The sequence below is a fragment of the Triturus cristatus genome, chromosome 11, assembly GCF_964204655.1.
Source record: "Triturus cristatus chromosome 11, aTriCri1.1, whole genome shotgun sequence".
NCBI lineage: Eukaryota > Metazoa > Chordata > Amphibia > Caudata > Salamandridae > Triturus > Triturus cristatus.
The window spans coordinates 210114064-210135605 of record NC_140594.1 but is presented as its reverse complement, the minus strand read 5'-3'; the positions used below and the strand labels follow the sequence as shown (position 1 = coordinate 210135605).

Here is a 21542-nt window from a genome sequence, read left to right as displayed (position 1 = left end):
CACCTAATGGGTGAGAGGAGGTTGTAGCTGGTACCTGGAGAAGGTCACTTTTTGTGACCGGTGTCAGGACTTTGAGAAAGTGGTTTTCTGCGAGGCCTTTGTTTGGAGAAACCAGCTATAGAGGACTGCCAATAAGATAGTTGCTGGTATCCTGTTCTGTACTGTGTCTGGTATAATTGGTATTGCTGTAAGCGCTGGTATCCACACTTATAGGCACAGAAACCTTGACCCCGAGCTCCTCTGAAAAGCACCTTACGTACTGAAGGGTGCCTAAAAACTTCGCAGGATCGGTGTCTGTTTTGATGGCAAGGAGAGCCTTGTTGATGTGCTTGCCAAACAGTGTGTCACCGTCGTAAGCCATGACCAGTATTTTTCATTAAACCTCAGGTCGAAATGAGGTCGCCTTTAGCCTCTCTTGGTGTCCAAGAATGGCTGTGCCGGCTAACTGATGGAAGCCTGTGGATGCAATGTCCATGGTGCAGTCTATAATTTCGGACAATGTCTGCTCACCCTCAAGCAAGATTTTCTGTGCTTCATGCCGTCTGTCTTCAGCAATGAGGTCAAAGATATCCCCAATATAAGACAGCATCTGGAGTTCATAGCCGCCTATAATGGTGAGGGGGTTGGCTACCCGCGCTGTAATTTCGGACATGGTGGAATACTTTTCCCTATGGTATCTAGACGGAACCCCTCCTTGTCCGGTGGAGTGGAAATAGGAGTAGACAGGTTTTTTGACCTCCTCTGTCCACCTGTGAGATTACAGAGGCAGGATTGAGGTGCCCTGTCAAACATGACTGGGAGTCCTCCGGTGCTCTGTACTTCTTGTCTATGCGTGGAAGGACAGCTGGAACAGTGGCCGGGTTTTTCATAATCTTTACACCTTCCTGCGCAATGTAGTCCACTCTCGGTATAGAGTGTACCGATTTTCCGGTCTGATCTTTGAAATCGTAAAGGAAGCAGCCAGATTGCTTCACTGACATGGGAAGGTGAAATCTGGCTGTGGCACTCTCCATGAGGTTATGGAACCCCCAATATCCTCTGGAAGTTAATCGGTGTGGCGAGGTGGAGGTAAGGATGGAGTTGGCATTCCATAGCAGTCCCATTCATCCAGGGGTGGTTGACCTTCCAGAATTCTCCCTTCTTTCCTTTCCTCATCCGAGGAAGAAGGATAATCTTTGGCCAGTGCCGCTACATGGGATGCAGGTGTCATTCCAGGCATAGCTGGCAGAGGAAGGCATGGTGGAACCAGAGGAGTAGTTGGTGGTGGTGGTGTGTCAACAGGTTGCTCTTCAGGGGCTTACGGAAAACACCTGCGAAAGTCACATAGTATGGCCTGAAGATAATGCACCAGTGAAGTGTGAAGTGTTCCGCTTTGGTGGGGGGTCGGAATAGTACCCTTGTGGTTCATAATACCTTGGAGGATAATACTGTTGTAAGTATTGCCCATATTCATATTCCCCATCTTCCTCCTGATACTTTAAGTTCAGCTCCGAAGGGCTGTGAGCCGGGCCAAAAACGCTGCCATCATCCAATCCCTCAACATCCTGTAGATGGCTCAGAGACAGAGGTGAAACTTTGCTAGGTGAGGTGATCTCAGGGTGGATAGATGTCCTGGAGATCTTGGTAACCTTTCTGGTCTTCGATAGAGGCGTCAACGGAACCATCGTCGAGGGAGCAATCGTGGACGGGATAATCGTTGACGGGGCCGTCATCGTCGGGAGCGTTGCTGAAACCATCGTCACCGATGGGAACCTTGTAGACCAGTGTTTCCGAAACTTTGGTCCGTGGACCCCGAGGGGTCCGCGACACATTCCCAGGGGGTTGGCAGGCAGCAGTTTTAAAAGCACTGCAAAGTTCCTTGTATAATTAGAAGTTTTTGAGCAACAATAAAAGTGTCAAGATAGAGCCAGTGACTAATGTACCTGCTGGAGAGAGATGGAAGTTTTGTCCAGTGGCAGCTTTGAGTTATCTAATGTAGCACAGAGGGTTAATATGCCTGCTGCAAAGAACTTGTACCATGCATTTTAAAAAACAGTATTTTATATCCATAGGCGAGTGGGTTACTGCTTTTGTCACAGAGATTCCTTTGTTACTGTGCTGTTCATAAGTGACAACCGTATTCTAGCACAGTGACCTATAAACTGTCATCAAAGAGCTGCTTGCAAACTGCATGGTAAGAGTTAGTAACTTGTGTTTTTTCCCAGTCTTTTATAATCCTGATGCTGCTAAAAAGGTTTATTTGGGTGGAAATAATTTTTGTTGTTGTTAAAGTCAATGCTAACTACTGTGTTATGTTCTGAATCCCGAGTTTTTTGTGCTTCTCCAGACCAAGCACTCTTAAAAAATGCCTACCAGTATGAATGGCATGCGAATCCTACACCTTGTAGTCCCCTTTACCTTATGTAACATTTTCTATACACTGATTTACATGTATGATTGTCTTTATATGTGTGCAATGTGAAGTGCTCTGACATCCTAAATGGTATGAGAGATGCGATAAAACAAATGAAATACTTGTGACAGAGGGGGTATGGAGAGATGAGAGGCACTGTTGGAGGGTGCAAATAAGGGAATCATTGAAGAACCTCAACAAAGATTGTCGAATCCTGGCGCATAGTAAGGTCTTCATTTACTATTCGTTTAAAGCTAATACAATTCAATATATAATGATAAATGTGTTGTTGACTGCACCATTGTTTCCTAAATTTCTTGGGGGGAGAGAGTCCCAAAGCCCCCTTTGTAGTGGGCAGGCTAACTCACTGCACTTGTTGTGCACCGTATGAGGTCTGGTCTGAAAACATTTGCCAGGACTGCTTTGGGTTTCCAGTCTGGCCCTGGCACGAGTAGGAGCCTCTCACTGTGAAATAAAATCAACCATTTAAAAGTTAGTCACAGAGATGCAGCACCAACCTTCCCATTACTTTTTTTTGTTTTTTGCAAATTCTTTCAATATAAAATACTAAGGGGGATATTTACAACAGAAGTGGCGGAGCATGTCGTAAGCCTCATGGGCTTAACGACATGCTCCGCCACTTCAAGAAACGCAGGGCTGCACCATATTTATAAGAATATGGTGCAGCCCTATGTTTTTCCCTGTGCTGGCGCTACACTTAGTAGTGTAGCACCAACTCAGGCACCATTGCACCATAGTGCAAGGGTGTCTGTGTGCAGGGGAAGATTGCTTATGTACAGGAAGGTCCCCCTGCCTGCACATAAATAATCTTGAAACGCTGTTTCTATGCGTGTTGCTTAATGCAGCACACATGAAAGTTACAAAATGCCATTTATTAAAAAGATTGTTTATGTGCAGGAAGGGTCACCTTCCTGAATATTAACAATCCAAGGCGTTTGCTTTTTCCATGTGTGCTGCACAAGGCAGCACACATGGAAGAAGCAAAAACAAGGAGAAATAAAGCATTTCTCCTTGTTTCGCCAAGTTAAGACCTGGTTTTCCCTGGTCTTACTTTTGGCGTAGCCTCCTATTTACAATGTCCTTGTAAATAGGAGGCAGCGTCAAAATCAATGGGTGTTGCGGTAGAACTCCCACCGCAACACCCACTGCACACCCCTTTCACGCTAAGCATTGCGCGAAAGGGGGCCTTATTTACAAGGCAGAGTTAAGCCACGTTAAGTGGCTTACAGCTGCCTTGTAAATAAGGCAAAGCCCCTATCACCACTGGAAAATTGCAAAACGTGATGTTCTCATGGCGATAGGGGCTTGTAAATATGCCCCTAAAATCCTTATTAATCCGAGTATTTGTTTTGTGTGCACACGTGTGTTTATTTTTTTCGAATTACTATTTTAATGTTTGAAATTTAAATCGTACAAATTGCTTGGGGTTCCCGGCTTCCAGTGGTGACTCAATGGGGATCCTCAGGAGTCAAAGGTTTGGGAACGACTTTTGTAGACAGTGGGATCTTTGTTGACGAGATGGGAGTGCCGATGGATGCCGCCATCGTTTTTAGCATCGGCGGTCTAGCTGATGACATAGTGGTGCTGGTGGTCGCCGACGATCGCATCGTCGTCAGTGAGGTCGTCGTCAATAGGGACCTTGTAGAGGATCTTTGCCTCACAGATTCAATAGATGAGGCATGACGGCAGCCTCTGTCCCTGGTGGAAGGTGAGGAGGGGCCAGGTAGAGATGTTTCTGAGGAGAAATGACATACTTTCTCCTTTTTTTTTTTTTTTAGAGCGATGAGGCAGGTGAGAAGTCTTAAGTGATTTCCTGGACCCCTCTGATGCTCCTTCTAGTGATCTAGCCCTTTTATGAGACCTGGCAGAGGAGCCACTGTCCTCATCAGAAAACGTCTTCTGAGTCTTGGTCTTCTGAAGTCACAAGAGTAGCAGCCCTTCCCTGTCTCTTAAGGTTTTTTGAAGAGAAAGTGCGGCAAATTTTGCACTCCTTTAACTCATATTTTGGATGGAGGCAGTAAATGCAGTTAATATGTGGATCATCTACATGGATTCTCTTCTTTCCACAGGTCTTGCAAGGACTGAAAAGGCCTTTCTTGTAAGACATATTAGCAATATGTAGAAGAATAAGCTTTGAAAGGAGAAAAACTGAGTAGAGCTCGGGGAGACTTCCTTCAAACATGACATGCTGCAAAAATCTGAGGGAATCAGCCTCTCTTGGGAGTGTTCTAGAGGGTACTACAACCTGATTGGTCATAGTTAGAAGTTTGGTCCTTTTTAAAAAAAGGACATAGATAGGCTATTAAATTCATGGCCTAGGGCCATTTTAGCTTCTGCTAAGTTATACATACTGCTTTACTATGGTACCGTGGGACTTCCCCTTCGATGACGGGTAATCATTCAAGCATGTGAATCTATGAAAGATACCCCAATATTGAATAAGTATGTTTTCAGCTGTGTGCTTTTGAAATGGAGAGGACAGGCATTTGCCAGATGGGGATAGTGGGCAATGCTTCCTCTGGCAGGGTTCGGGTGGTATTAACTCCAGAAAGTAGTTTGCTGGCAAAGAAAATCACTGAAATGAGGTTTGAGTGATTTCATCTTGACATGGCGAACGTGCAGTAAAGAAAGTGAGTGTCCTTTCAGTGCAGTTTGAAAAGGTTTAGCCCTGGAGTCATCATACTTCCTATGATACTGGGATCAATTGCCTGAAGAGCAGATTACATCCCTACGAATGCTCTTCCTATAAGCTCCACAAGGATAAATTGTATTTTATAAGTTGTATGGCTTCCATTGCTCTTCTGTCAATTAGTCATGCATGCAGCAAAACAGCTGGCCTACAAGATGCATCAAACATTTTAATTATAAAGTTAAATAAACGAGTTGGGGAAACATATATTTCTGCCAAGGCAGTGAAAATAAATGTGTTCGAATAACTTAGGTTATTCAGAGCAAACACACTAATAAACACACTTTCACACAATTATTATTGCAGTGCAAATGCCAAATTAACATATTTCAGAAAAACTAACATGAGAAAAACACTTTTAACTGTCTCAAAGACTGCCTGTAACAATTACTTTACACAGGAAAACAGCCTTCCTAATAGTCATTGGATCTCATCAATGTGATTTTAAAATATTGCCCAAATGTAACCCCTTGCATCCTAGTATTGGTTAAATACCTTTTGTTAATACAAGTACTCTTGAAAACCTGTCATGGCATTAACTACGGATAGAGATGTGCAGAGTATAATATACTATTTAATACCATTGTTGAGATCGGGGAGGGGCAACATGACTCACTAAAGGCTACGCCTCTTGAGAATCATGGCACAATTTTGTTTGTTTATAAATCTTTTTATTGAATTTAAAATAAAGACAGGTACATCTTATAGTGCAGCATCAAGACACAACTAATTATAATTGCTCTCCCCACAATTGGTAATGCCCCCTCCCCAAAACAAATTACTGAACAGTAGTAGTGTCTGGGTGCTCCTGGCACCAAGTATCAGCTCCTGCAATTCCATAAGGAGTAAACAATCCACCACGATGGTCGTTCCATTTCCCCCATATTTTGGTGCATTTACCCGGACCGCCCCTGCTCTCATAGACATCCCTCTCCGCAAGCATGCACCAGTCCATATCTAACCTCCAATCATTCAGTTGCAACAGCTATGCCACTCTGCAAATACGAGAATTACTGCGTTTAGCCAACATTAACCCCAATGTCATCCAGATCTAGTCCATGTGGGTGAGGTCAATTTTATCCCATATATTTAACAAACATCATTTTGGTGAGATCTTCACATTACTTCCACACATATCATTCAAACAAGCCACCACTGAGCCCTAATACCCCTCTATAGCCGGGCAACTACATATATTGTGCCTATATGGCCACAGTTCCTGAGACACATTGCCGTTGTTGCCCTACCCACCTTCGCAAGTGTAGTACATGCGTAGAGGCAACTATGTAATATTTTCAATCGCACTAGAAAGCACAGCAATCTTAAGTCAACAATTACCTCCAATGCTGCCATGCGAACAACCTGGTTACTGTGATAGAAGAAATTTGGAAGAACATCAAAGATGGAGGTTTCTGAAAGGATCAATTTCTGTCAATGTAAAAAGAAGGGCAATAAGTAAAGTAATATAAAGAACGAAGAAAATAGATATACATATCAATAGGCTACCTGTTGTAACATTACCACCAAGCTGCCCTAGTTTTGATCCATGTAGATTCATTTAAAAATGAACTCCTGCATGACCCATACTTCCTTTCAGCGATAAAGAATGACAACAATGATTTACAGTTAAAAACGTCCTAGTTCCGCATTTCGTCATATACTTCTGTCTCCATGAAGCCTGAGCTCAATTAGGCGTGGCTGGTTACTTGATCCCTCGTGCATTATATTGTACTTAATACATACTCCTCCCACAGCAATTCCTATAACTAGGCACTGACTAATGTTATGGTCATTTTGGTAAAACATTATGTGGAACTATGTCAATTGCTATTTTTTCTCTTATCTTTTGCTTTGGTCTTCATGTTTGAGATTGAATATTACATTGCTGTATTTCAAGAACATAATTCGATTTGAAAATGTTGGTACGTTTTACAATGCTGCACCAATTTAATGATATTTTAGACTTGAACTCTCTTACAGGACTCATTGCAAAAGCAAAACTTTAAAAAAACTTCTCATAACAAATCGTCCACGGACATCACATATACCTGAATAGCTTGTATTTCCTCTGACCTATGCATTTGTCTGCGAATAATTATTACTTAACTATGCTTGCGATTTTGCTAGGATAATAGGTTTGTTTTCCTGCTTTATGTTCTTCATTTCTGTAAACCTTTGTTTAGAAAAAACTTCTAGATTACTAAAGTTCACAATAAGTTCCTTTACCTGCCCTCATAAAAATCCTGACATGTACAGTGCTGCAGCACATCTATCTTTTTGCAATGGGTACAATTATAGCGCCAAGATGGGAATCTTGAAAGACTGGTGAGTCAAAGAGTTGAACCTTTCCTCTCAGCTATCCCCTTTGAGTGTTGTGTTAAAAATGGAATGCTAGCACAAATCTGTTGTGCAAGAATGTCAGGCCAAAACTGATAGGAGAGGCTCTGGTAAGGAATGAATAGACCCCTTCCATTTGTACTAGACTCGCCACATTAAGCTTTTTGTAGGGATAAACCAACAATATAGGTCAAAGACCAGGTAGACAGATCCACCTGCAGAACTGTAGACATGTGTTTCATGCATCACAGTGATTTTATGGTAGCATTGAGGACACTGCTCATTTTTAAATACTTTTTATTAGCATTTAACAAATTAACAAATCTGCCAGGTCATACAGCAAGTTCCACAGCATAGCTTAACATCAGTAGTTGGCGTATCAATCATGCATGTGCGTTCTGCTTTTGCGTGGGCGACATTGCCATGGGGAGCAACTTTGTGTGTGTAGTTTGACTGTAGTAGGTTGCTGCTGTCAGGGCCTCTCAGTGGGTGTAATGTCTCAAACATCAGAAACTTTGGGGTGGCAAAAGAAAAGGGGGGTTGAGGAAGAATAGACTGCTGTTTGTAGTAGAGCTATGAGGCAGGTTGGTGTGCCTGTGTTCCTAGGATGCTGGGGTGCCCCAGTGTGGTGATGGAGGAGGAGTTCTCGAGACTATCTGGAGGTGTGCCCCCTTCTCCGCTAAGTTGTCTACAGCGGAAAAGGAGATCAGCCCACTGTGGTGAGATAGGCCAACGTCGAAGGTTTCGGACCTCCTCGGAGCATGGGGTAGCCTCTATCACCATCAAGTAAGCAATTAAGAAGGTGACACAGCTGCCAGAAAAGAACTCTGATGTTGGTGGCAATAGGAGATGGACTTAGTCCTCAAATGTATGCATGGATATATGTGTTGATAATTCTATAATGTAGACCTAGCTGGAGAGCAATGGAGCACCAAATATTGGACAGGAGTCCTAGTACATGATTCAGGATCGTTTTCAAGCAGGGTGGATAACATAGGTTTCTACTGTGAGGGACAGTAGTACATTTTGAAGAAATTCGTTTTCAGTTCCTTTAGGAGTTACTCGCAGATAGGAGCTGTTCAGATATTGATGGGGACTGTCATTCCAGATTGTGACTGAGCAGACTGTGAAGGCCTGCTTTTCGATTTATATTTCCTTACATTTTGTCAATTCCAGGGTGGTGCTGTCCTGGCACCTGGTTTAGCTTTGACTGCCTGGGTTATTATTTTCTTATCCACATAAGGGGGCCGACGCTTTGGATGCCACTCTAGTTTATACAGCCTGTTTTAGAAAGTAATGCAGGCATAGAGGGGACGCCAAAGTAGTTACTTAAATGTTGGGGTGATGTGTCAGAACTTGTTTAGCCAGTATGAGAAGTGCTGCAGTTTGTAGGGGGACTTTCAGGGGTGTCAGAGTGCTGTGAGAGGCATTGCCTTCATACAGGTGAAGGGAGATTAAGACCTGTACTGTTGTCCAAAAGTCTTCTTTGAGTATAGAGTTTAATGTTTTTCAGGAAAAAGAGCTCATAATATGATACTTACTGATTCTCCTGGTGATGTGCTCTTGGAAACAGAATTCTGTGTTGAAGGTGAATTCAAGTGCCCTGGCTGTAAGCAGTGGGCAAATACAGTCAAAGTTTACACTGGAGTTGAGGATGCTGGTGAGTTCACCATGTGACTGGAGGCCGAAGACAACAATTAGGGGGCACCATGGAATAGAAGGCAGGATGGATGTCTTTTTGCAGCCATTTTTGTGGATTTTTATTTCATCTTTTCGTGAAAAAGTGATTCATGACATTGTACTAAATGTGGAACGAGAGGATTGACGGAGTGTTTTAATGCTTTGAAGAGTGCTGTGATTCTGTCAGTCAATTTGTTGATGGGAATCATGTGGAAGTTGGCTGTTTGATGAGGGATCTATCTGTGTGTCGAGTGGAGTTCATCGAGTTGGCTGCGGTCATCAAAAATATTGGGCCATCCCCATTTTATTTTTTGTTTGAGTGTGGAGCACTTGTTCTTAGAGAATTTGTTGATTTAAGAGGAGTTCAGGGCCTTGGCTTGAAAGATGTTGTTTTCAGTGATGCAGGTAGTTTCCAGGATGTTTTGTGCAGCGCTGTGTACGTTGAAGAGTATATTGATATGAAAAGTGGGCTGGTACGAGTATGAGAGTTGTTCTATTTTTTTTATACCTCTATGTATTAGGTTAGTGTGGAGGAGCGAGGAAGGAATATCACAAAGGTCTTTCCAGACCAAGGTTTTTATTTGGAGAAGTAGATTTTGATAGCATCAAGCTTTATGTTGGTTGCATCTCTGTGTAAAAGTCATTGTGATATAGTAAAAAAAAAAAAAAAGGACAGTATTTGTGGTCCATTTGTGGTACTAAAACCATTCAGTATCTTGGTAAATAAAGGTTCATTCTCTAAACTGTAAACCTAAGCAAAAGGACATCCAAGCAACAATTACAGCAAGAGAAAGGGGTGTATTCAATAAAACTGACAGAAAACATAATAAGAATTGTGCACCAGTCACAGTACGCTTTATGACCTTAGTTTTAAGGACAAAAAAATTAGAATAGCACTGGGATGCTCAGAGCACCTGAAATTGATTAAAATCGAATTATTGCCTTGTACTGAAAGACTAAGTCCATATTATCACATTAGGCTACAGCAGAGCACATAACCTGAGCTAATTACCAACCAGAGTACCAGGGCGTATACCATTGTTCGTCGTTTAAACCCGTCTGGTCCAGAGTAAGGATTTTCTCATTTTCATCCAGTTTCAGGACTCAAGTCTACCTTAGAAGTTTATTTATCAATGGACAGCAAATGTGAGACACAAAGACCCAGATGCACAACTCTGTACACCTATATTCCTTTACAAAGGTAAAAAAAAAGTGAATCTTCATAAAAAACCTCTTCAAGACACGAGACAAAAGGAAGAAATCAATGACCTTCACCAATGACAAAACAAGATTCTTTTTATCTAATCATCCTTTAGCGGCACCAGTCGAGAGGAACTTGTGTTCATTTCTTTTGATATAGAAAAGGCTTCAATACACTTGAAGGGATGTACCTGATGCAAGTTCGAGACAAGTTGGGCTCAGACCGAACTTTTGTGGTTGGGTACAGCTCCTCTACACTGCACATAGTGCCAGAGTTGGAAGAGGTGGGATTGTATCTACATAATGGGCGGTGGGGCGTAGTACACAGCAGAGATGTCCACTCTCTCTGCTGCTATTCGCTGTGGCACTAGAAACCCTGGTAGTAAAACTTTGGAAAGACATGGGAGGCCTAGGTATTGAGAATGGCGATACCACACATCTGAGATCTCTATACGCAGATGGTGTACTTTATTTGAGAAGGCCAAAGACTCTGTGCCACAATTGTTGACTAAACTAGACAAATTGGAGTTGTTGCTGTCCTCAGAAAAAACAGTTACAAAATGCTATTCCCACACCTGAACAGCCTAATTTTGCTTGCAGTAGGAAATGGGTACATTTAGATATTTGGGAGTCATAGTGGCCCATACAACAGAGGGACAATGCTGCCATGACACAGACAAGCTGCTGCAGGCCTAGCACGGGCCACATATTTCTGGAACACGTTACCTCTCTTGGTGGAGGGGCGGATCATGGTCGCAAAGATAGTCTTCCGGCCCATATGCCTCTAAGTAGTTTAGAGCTCACTGAAGAACAAGTTACTTACCTTTGGTAACGCATTATTTGGTAGAGAGAATATCTATCTGCAGATTCCTTAACTTCGAATTCCCCAGGTGTCAGGTTGGATCTGGAAACTTTTGCATGAGCAGTACCACTTGTGCGCGCAGTCGGGGGCTCCATTCAGCCCTGCGTGACGTCGTTAGCGTTGATTATGACGTCGCAGTCACCTATACAGGCGCCACCCACGCGTGCGGACGGACGTGAGTACTTTTCACTTCTCCATGCCAGAAGAGTGAAGCCATGAAGTGACTGACTTAATTGTGTGTCTAGGGGCCTGAAGAACAAGTTACTTACCTTCGGTAACGGTTTATCTGTAAGAGACATAGGTTAGTTATAGATTCCTTACCTTAGAATTACCCCCCGGCGTCAGACTCGATCGGGAGAATTTTTTCTCTTAGCAGTACCCCTGCACGTCGGTAGGTGGCGTTGGTCGACTCCGAATCTGTCATCGGCGCTGTGGTCACCGGGATGACTTTGCAGTGTCTACTTAGACGCTGCCCCTGCGCGCTGACGTCAGTTCTTACACGACTTTCCACGCCAGAAGCACAGAGTCATGCAAGACACTGACAACTGGTGCGCCACAACTAGGGCCCTGTAAGGGAATCCCTATCACTAGAAGTCAGTTCGCAGAGCGGGGAGGATGGGTGGGGTGGTAAGGCATCTATAACTAACCTATTCTCTTACAGATACACCATTACCGAAGGTAAGTACCTTGTTCATCTGAAAGAGACAGGTAGTTATAGATTCCTTACCTTAGAATAGATACACCAGCAATACCATCCCCAGAGGAGGGTCTGCGAACCAAGTTATCATCAGACAGTCCTGGAGGACTGAACAGGCAAGTAGCCATCCCTCCGGACTTGACTACCCAGGCAGTAATGTCTGGTGAAAGTGTGCATAGATGCCCACATGGCCGCCTGGCAGATGTCAATAAGTGGGACTCCACGTGAAAAAGCAGTAGTTGCTGCCGTAACTCCAGTCGAATGAGCCCGCAGCTCCACTGGAGCTTTCTTTTTAGCTAAACCCTAAGAAATCTTTACACAAAAGACAACCCATCTTGAGATGGTACGCTTTTGGACAGCCCGCCCTTTCTTGGTACTCACATATCCAACGAAAAGTTGATCCTCTACCTGGAAATCTTTAGTGCGGTCAAGGTAGAAGGACAGTGCACGTTTGGGTCTAGACAATAGAGTATCTCCTCCTCCTTGGAAGGGTGCGGAGGTGGGAAAAAGGTGCGCAAAGTAATGGTTTGTCCAATGTGAAAAGGTGTAACCACTTTTGGAAGGAACGAGGGTCTCGTTGAAGCACCACTCTGTCCGGATGCACAGAGAAGAAAGGGGGCTTAGAAGAAAGAGCCTGAAGCTCACTCACTCTGCGAGCAAAGGTGATGGCAACAAGAAAAGCAGTCTTCAGGGTAAGGAGCCTGAGAGGACAGGTTTGAAGAGGCTCAAAGGGAGCACACATAGGATAAGTCAAGACAAGGTACAAGTCCCACTGAGGCATAATGAAAGGAGATGGAGGAAAGAGGTGAATAATGCCCTTAAAGAACCTGTTAACAATAGGGGACTTGAACAAAGAGGGCAGATCTGCTAGTCGAATAAATGCAGAAATGGTTGTCAGATAGTCCTTGAGTGCCCCCAGAGTAGAGCCCAGCTGCGTCAAAGAAAGAATGAACAAAATAACCTCAGAAAGAGGGGCGGCGAGGGGATCCACAGCCACTGCTGTGCACCATGCCACAAACCTGTTCCATCGACAGGCGTATACTGTCTTAGTGGAGGGATGTCTGGCTGCCAAGATGATATTTCAGACTTCAGAAGGAAGGTCAAAGGCTGTCAACTGTCGCTGCTCAATCTCCATGCTAGGAGGTGGAAGCTGGACAGGTTCAGGTGCAGGACCGTCCCCTGCTTCTGCGACAGAAGATCCTCCCGAAGGAGGCAGTCTGATCAGAGGATCGATAGCCATGCTCAGGAGCTCGGTATACCAGAATCTTCGTGCTCAGTCGAGGGCCTTGTCATGCTTGATTTTCTTCGGCACGCGAGGCAGAAGTGGTACAGGCGGAAAGGCATACAGGAGGCCGCAGTTCCACTTGTGACTTAAAGCGTTGCCGAGCGAGGTCATGCCCTGATGTTCCAGCCATGTCCAAAGGTGAAGAGCCGCTTGACAAAGATTCCACATTCCCACCCCGCCCTGTTTGGTGCAATTCCACATGGCGGCGGTGTTGTCTGTGAACACCTGCACTATCTTCCCCTTGAGGGAGGGAAGGAATGCCTTCAGTGCCAAGCGAATCGCCCAGAGCTCCAACAGGTTGATATGGAGCCTAGACTCCGCCGGAGTCCAGACTCTGATCTCCACCTCTCCCAAGTGGCCGTCCCAACCCAGGAGTGAAGCATCAGTCACCACCGTGAGGTCTGGTTGGGGAAGGGAGAGGGATCTGTCTCTGACCCAATCCTGGTTCGTTAACCACCACTGCAGTTGTTGTTCAGTTTCCTCGAAGATCTGGACGCAGTTGGGGAGATTCCACTGATGTTGCGCCCACTGGAACTTCAGTTCCCACTGCAGAGCCCACATATGCCATCTGGCATGATCAATCAGCAGGATGCAGGAGGCCATGAGGTCCAGCAGCCTCAGGGTCATTCTCACCGAAATCCGGGATAGATGCTGAAACATCGGTATCATAGCCTGAATATCTTGGACTCGCAGTTCGGGAGGATAGGTCCGAAACTGCACTGTGTCCAGAACAGCTCCGATGAAAAGGAGCGACTGAGAGGGAGTCAGGTGTGACTTCGGGCATGTTGATAGTGAACCCCAGCGAATGCAAGAGGTACGCCATAGTCTGGAGGTGGGAGACGACAGCCTCGGGCGAGCCTGCCTACAACAACCAGTCATCGAGATAGGGGAAGACTGGAACCCCTGATCTGCGCAGTTGAGCTGCGACCGCCATCACTTTTGTGAACACATGCGAGGCACTGGTAAGGCCGAAGAGGAGTACAGTGAACTGAAAATGCTTGTGAACCGTAGTGGATGTGAAAATAGGCGTCCTGCAAGTCCAGCGCCACCATCCAGTCTCCAGGGTCGAGGGCAGACAGGACCTGAGCCAAGCGGTTGAGGGCCCGGAGGTCTAGGACAGGACGCAGGCCTTTGTCCATCTTTGGCACCAGAAAGTAACGGGAAAAGCAACCACAACCAACTTCTGGGGCAGGGACCCTTTCGATAGTTCCCTTGGCCGAGAGAGCTGAAACTTCCTGGCGGAGAAGCGCCAAATGATCCTCCGACATGCAATCGAAAGATGGTGGCATGGAGGGTGGGATAGTCTCAAAGGGGAGGGAGTAGCCCCTTCGGACTATCTGCAAAACCCACCTGTGTGGCGTGATGGTTTGCCAGTGGGAGAGGTGATGGCGAATAATGTCACCAACTGGCCGCTAATAGGCCTGAAATGTCAGACTAGGAGGGTTTGGAGGCTGCTGCAGGGGGGGAAAGGGTAGACTGGCCCGCCCGCTGGCTCCCAGACCTGCGTCGCTAGATCCCGATAAGGGCGGTAGACCGGGGTCTAAACATTGATAGGGAACTCCATACCTTTCTATAAATCTGTTGCTCGATAGCAACCTCATTTTCAATGGAAGTTCTCCTAATCTCAAGTAAATATAATGACTTTCAATAAAGTTTTACGGTATTCCTTAATAATCGAACATGCATTCAGTTTACAAGTGGCACCATAATCTCTTTGTCCTATGGATGTGATACCACTCAAATGTTTTTCCAAAGTCTTAACCTTTGTCTGTATAAAAGGTTCAATGAGAGGACAATTTTACAAATAATGTATAAAGTGATAATTGTGGTGTGTTCACATGGGGGATATATGTTTGCTTTTTACATCTGTTTTTCTTCTCTTTTTCTTTTACTTATTATCTATTATATAATGAAAGTCTTTTGTTCTGTCTACTTTCCATCCTGAAGAGGAAAGAAAAAGTGCATTAACACTTGTGACCCTGCATGGGTGCTTTGCAGTCTATCTGATTAACAGGAATAGATAACTGCTGATTGAAAGTAATAATTGCAATCTATGATGTGGACTAGTTTAAACTGCGATGCACACGTGAGGTTTCTTTGACTTATGCGATTTTCTTACTAGAGTTTGATCGCTCCTAGGTTATTTGCTGAAGTAGTTAGATTTTTTGGTGGTGCGGTTTTTTGATAAAGGAACGGTCATTTTCACTCGCTTTAGTTGTATGTGGCGGTTTATAGTCACTTCCTATGTTTTATACACCAGCCCAATATGGCGGACCTTCTGTGAGCAAAACCTGCCGCGATAGTCCTCTCTCGATTTCCATCACCTAGCGGTAACGCGATTTAACGCGAACGGAACATAGAGCACTCAATGCTTCCTCCACACCTGGAGTTCATTTCCATGAAGACCTCGCTACGGGTAAGCCATGAGTGATAAGCTTATGGATTTACCATCTAATGCTATATGTCGAATGTGGTGAGGATTACAGAAATAACAATGCTGCAAGATTTGTGTGTTAAGAATACTTTCGGCCACTGTGGTCACGTGTTTCGATTTGTCAGAAATTTTGTGACTTCAAGACTCTATGCTGTGATCAGCGTTTTGAGGAGACCGGTTATATTCGTTCGTGTCTCCGTTACGTTACGTAACGTGCACTAGTTAAAAGCTTAAGAATTGGGGTATTGTGCTTGGCCATAAGTCTCAAAGGCCTTTTTGCGTTCTGGAAACAGCCAACTCAACTCATGGGGGATGATTACTTACTGTTTGGCTTTCAGTACTACGTAGTATGTGTGTTTGCAGGCTTTTAAATAAGCAATTATCACAAATGTTTATTTTTTAATATAAGATGCCATGTTTACGTTCGTGTTTTCTCTCTCATGTTTTGTTTCTCTCTTTTCTTCTGTTCTGTTCTTATTTCTTTCCTGTTATTTTTTGGATTATGATCATATGGGTTCTAGATACTATCTTGACAATAGCATAGTTCTGGGACACGACAGTACAACTGGTGCTTGGTAGTTCAAAATTGTTTGTTTTGAGATGGCAGTACAATATGTTACCTGCTTATCACACTTAGGCTTATCAGGACCTGTTTTTGGCGTGCATCTCTTACACCTGCCATTTGTTGCCGGGGAGAAGGATCACCTTTATACCTTAAGGGATTTACAACACCCGGTTGGCCTACTTTGCCTTGGACTGATACTTTGACGATTCATGGATTTCTTGAATGGATCGGTCGAATTGTTTCTAGGTGAGAATATATTGTTTAGGGTTTAATTTTCTATCCCTTTCCTTGGGTTCAAAAATGGTTTTCTTCTCTGTCTGTGGTCTTTGGTGGCAGTTTCGGTTTTTTCGATAGTAGGGACACACACTTTTTCCTTTGGTGGTGGTCAGCTATTTGTGGTGAGTGATCCAACACCTTGGTTGCCACAACATGATCATACTTTTTGGATGCATAATATGTGTTATGGTACATAATGGTAAACATGACTTATTTATTTTCTTAAATAATGAAATAGGCATGACTTCGTAAGTGCATCAATTGCCTACCCATAAGATCACAGCTGTAACAATTTGACTTTATGGGATTGGTGATTGTTTTAGGTTTGTGACTGTTCCTTTTATGTATTGTTTACAGCCTTGAAAAAGTCCTTTTAGGACGAAACACGTGTCGGCTGTTGTGTACACATTTTTGGATTGTTCAAGAAGATACATTAAAGAAACGTGCAAGTGCAAATCCAAAGCTATTGATGGACTCTAATTTTCTGACATGTTCAAACACATTGTTGATACCAGCTTCCCTGATTTACTATAATTGTCGTGTGCTATAGCAATTGTGGAAAAAAGTTTGTGGAGTCCTGAGAGCCTCCCTTGTCTCATTTTGGATCTCCGTTTTATCCTCCTAATAAGCAGAGGCGGATGTTTTGCTTGAGAGCACCGTGAAGACTAATCGTATGAAATTGTCATGCTTCGAGGATGAACGGGTACGAAGGTCCAGTATATAAGGACTTGAAACGCTAACGAACGCGCTTAGCGTTCTAGCTCCGAGCCCTGTTTCCGTCCTTTGCAACCTTTGCCTGACTTCCGTTTGGTTGTTTCCTGTCCCGGAGGCTTCGTAGTCCGAGTTGGGTGTTCTAGTGAGCGTTCTGGGAGATAGATAGCGGCCGTGTTGTTGGCGTTTGAGACGCCGTTGCAGATAGTTGCCTGTACGGTTCCTGGTGTCCCAAGATCCCGTCACCCGTTTCGCCGCCCTTACGAAGTTCCTGGTTCACCGTGGATCTGCTCACTCCCCCATCAACCGAGTGAGTGTGTCTGCGCCCTTCCTTCGTTTCCGCGCAATTCCTTGCCTAAACCTCCTTGTTGTGGATTATTGTCGGCTCCTGTGCGGTGCCCCTTCCTAACCCCAATCCTTGCCAGCTCCATTCCTTCGTTTCAGTGCCATCCCTTGCCTATGTCCTTGTAGATGTTTATTGTCTGCTCTTCGGCAGTGCCCCTACCTTACCCCACTCCTGGTTTATGCTGGTAGTTTGTCCTTCACCTTACCTGTATTTGTGGGTCCTGGTCATCCGTGGTTTGTTGCTCCACTGAAGTGGTTTCCAGAACTATGAGATAACACTGTTGTATGTTCTGGCTACACTCATCCTACGAGTTGTATCCGTGTAGTCTGCTTAGAGCCTGAATCCGTCGCCCCATAGGCAGAAGGGGTATCTGGCGTGAACCACTGTGCCGTAACCTCGACTCGACAGAAGAAAACGGTAACAGCGCTGTGCGCTGCTTTATTTGTTCTCACATGTAAAGTAAAAAGGGGGAAGTAATTTTGTGATGTTCCTTTCATAGTGTTCCGTGTTACCATTGAAGGGCAACACTAGACAGACCACGCCCCCACTCTTCAAAGGAGAACCCTTCCACTGAACCTGTGAGTGGAGAATAGAGGGGAAGGGAGAGTTGTGCATACATTCAGGAAGAATTATAGCTAACCCCCTGTTGCTTGTGGTATAGGATGTTCCTGAGTGAAGTCATCAATTAAACCTGTTCCAATTCCGAAGTTACCTGAACTTTGGTAGGCGGCATTACAGAATGTACTTTCTTTAGACATAGAGGGACATTGTGTTATTTGTAGTTAACCCACTCTTTCTATTGCAGCGGAGTGTTGCCTTATCCTGAAGTCCTCTTCAACCAACCCTAGACTGGACCCCCTTCTTCCCTTGTTTTGTTTCCCTGTTTTCCCCTGGTGTGTCATCCGAGACTCTAGTGCTTGATAGAGTCGGAGAACCGCAGGGGAAGATTGAGGCTTACTCTACTGGTTCCTGACGCTTCTGCGGAAAGCTCCGAGATTCCTTACAGAACGCTAAGCCCAAAGAGGTGTGTTCTGCCCGAGCGTCATGGAATTAGGTACGGTCACGTTAGCAGACATTGCTGGCATGCTAGGCAACCTACAGGCTGAAACTCAAGCCTTGGCATCTCGAGTTGACGTCCTTCAGAGTAGACAGGGGGCATCAGCCATGGGAGGGAGCAGCGAATGTCAGTCACCGGTGATACAGGTCACGACACCCCCGTCCATTCCACTAGCCCCGCCAGAGCGATTCACTGGTGACACGGCTAGGTGAGCTGCATTCCTTAGCCAATGCCAGTTACATTTTTCTTGCAAGGCCAACTGTTTTCCTTCTGAGCAGTCTCGGGTGGCCTTCGTAATCTCCTATCTAAGTGGTTCAGCGGCAGATTGGGCCATACCCTTGGTGGATAGGGATGACCCTTTGTTATATAGTTATGATGCCTTCAAAAGAGAATTTCGTAAATTGTTCGACAGGCACGTTTACACCCATGCAGCTGATACAGAGTTGTTAGCCTTAAAACAGGGCAATCACGATTTGGTACAGTACATTACCTCTTTTAGGAGGTTAGTGGTAGAGGCCAACTGGCCGGAAGAAAAACGCAGCACACTATTTTATAGGGGATTAAGGGACGACCTGAAAGATGCCCTCTCCCACATAGTAGACCTACCGGAGTCCTGCACTGACCTCATAGATCTGGTAGTCCAGATCGAACACCGTCTCAGAGAGCGGAAACATGAAAGAGGACGAATAGAACCCCGGGGTGTATACCCGAAGGAAAAGAAGAATGACCCTCCTAATGGCTTAGACGAAAGTGAACCTATGCAAATAGGAGTAGTGAGAGGTCCACTAACCCCTGAAGAAAGACAGAGGAGAAGGACGGACAAACTATGCATGTATTGTGGTAAAGCAGGCCATTTCTTGAGGTCTTGTCCCGTCAAACCTGTTCTAAGCAATCGACAGGGAAACTAGAAAGCTCGAGGTCTTTCGAGACCGGACTTTCGGGCTGTTCAGGATGCACGGTCTCTTCTGTTGCACAAGAAACATCTCCTACCTCACATCTATATGTCACTGCTTATATTACTCTGGCCCACCATGGTCTGCATGTCAACATCATGATTGATTCCGGGGCGTCTGGGAATTTTATGGATTCCGAGTGGGCTAGAGCTAATCTGATCCCAAGGAAAGAAAAGGAATTAACTAACAAGGTTACCACCATTGACGGCCGTCCTCTTATTTCGGAGCCCGTCACCCATCAAACCAAGCTACTCCACTTGAAAATAGAACCTCAGCATCAGGAAGAATTGTCTTTTGATTTAATACATTCACCTCAGATTCCAGTTCTGTTAGGGATACCATGGTTGAAGCTTCACAACCCTCTAATTGATTGGGAGAAGTCCACCCTGGAATTCCGGCCTGTAATCACGCAAGAAAATATGATAGCAACCACACAGGGGAGACCCATGTCTGACACCCAAGAACTCGAACCGGAATTGCCCGCCTGTTACATGGATCTAAAAGCGGTTTTTGATCCCAGAGAAGCAGAAACTTTACCACCACATAGAGCATACGACTGCCGTACAGATCTAGAGGCAGGAGCCAAAATCCCTTTTAGTCGAGTTTATTCGCTCACCGAAAAAGAAAACGCCTACCTTAGGGAATATCTGGATGACATGCTGGAAAAGGGATTCATCAGACCCTCTCGTTCTCCAGCCTCCTCTTCGTTATTTTTTATATCGAAGCGTGAAGGGGGGTTACGTTGCTGCATTGATTACAGGAAGCTAAATCAAGTTACCATCAAGAACAGGTACCCGTTACCACTCATCACCTCCCTCCTTGACAGAGTACGAGGGGCACAATTTTTCACTAAGCTAGACCTGCGGTGCGCATATCATCTGGTGCGGGTCAAGGAGGGAGACGAGTGGAAAACGGCTTTTTGTACCAAATATGGGTTATACGAATATCTCGTTATGCCCTTCGGTCTTTGTAATGCTCCTGCAGCTTTTCATTAATGAGGTACTGAGGGACATGCTCGATGAATATGTCATAGCTTACATTGACGATCTTTTGATATTTTCTCCGTCCATGACAGAACATACCCGCCATGTGCGCAGTGTGTTAGAACGTCTTCAGGCGAATAGGCTATACTGTAAGTTGGAAAAATGCACATTCCACACACAAGAAGTACCCTTTCTGGGCTTTGTTGTGTCTCCATGGGGTTTGGCGATGGATCCCGGTAAGGTGGCTGCAGTTCTTTCTTGGCCAGCACCCAGCACCGTTAAAGAATTACAGAGTTTTTTGGGTTTTGCCAATTTTTATAGGCGGTTCATTATGAACTTTTCTGACTTGGTTACTCCCCTCACAGCCCTTTTGAAGAAGGGAATCGTATATACCTGGTCTCGAGAAGCGGAGAATGCATTTCAGCAACTACGGCTTGCCTTCACTCGAGCTCCTGTCTTGAGCCATCCAGATCCGGCTTTGCCCTTTGTTGTAGAGGTGGATGCCTCTCAGATGGCGGTGGGAGGTGTTCTCAGCCAATCAGATCCTATCAGCGGGTTGAGTCATCCTGTAGCCTATTTCTCCCACAAATTCACTCCGGCGGAATACAATTACGCTGTGGGTGATAAAGAACTTCTTGCCATAAAGAAGGCATTTGAGGAATGGCGGCAGTATTTGTTGGGTGCCCGACATCAAACAACGGTCTATACAGACCACCGCAATCTTCAATACTTGAAATCTGCCAAAGCCTTATCCATGCGACAACTACGATGGTCGCAATTCTTCTGTGAATACGATTTTACTATCCAATACCGACCTGGAAGACGGAATGGTAAGGCAGATACCCTCTCTCGTCTAGGGTTTCACCTGCCCGAAGAGCCCATGGAAACCCCGAACATTGTCTCTAGAGAGGCCATCATAGGGGGGGGTGCTTACAGAAGAGGAATTCCATACTCGGGTCAGGCAGAGTCAGTCATCAGCTGAGATGCTGGAGGTGGTGGGTTCCCATGAGACTAATGTCCGAGAGGGGTATGTTTGTGTGCAGGGAGGAGTGGT

At 45.0% G+C, this 21542-nt stretch overlaps 1 protein-coding gene across 9 annotated transcripts in view; it reads right to left on the bottom strand.

Annotated features, from left to right (window-relative positions):
* Nucleotides 1-21542, bottom strand: part of ACACB (acetyl-CoA carboxylase beta) — a 2187049-nt gene that overhangs the window by 1195491 nt on the left and 970016 nt on the right. For all 9 annotated transcript variants that reach the window (XM_085633342.1, XM_085633341.1, XM_085633344.1 and 6 more), the window contains one exon: nucleotides 6441-6530. In XM_085633342.1, the coding sequence (XP_085489468.1) occupies nucleotides 6441-6530 (90 nt within the window). The remainder of the gene's footprint in view (nucleotides 1-6440; nucleotides 6531-21542) is intronic.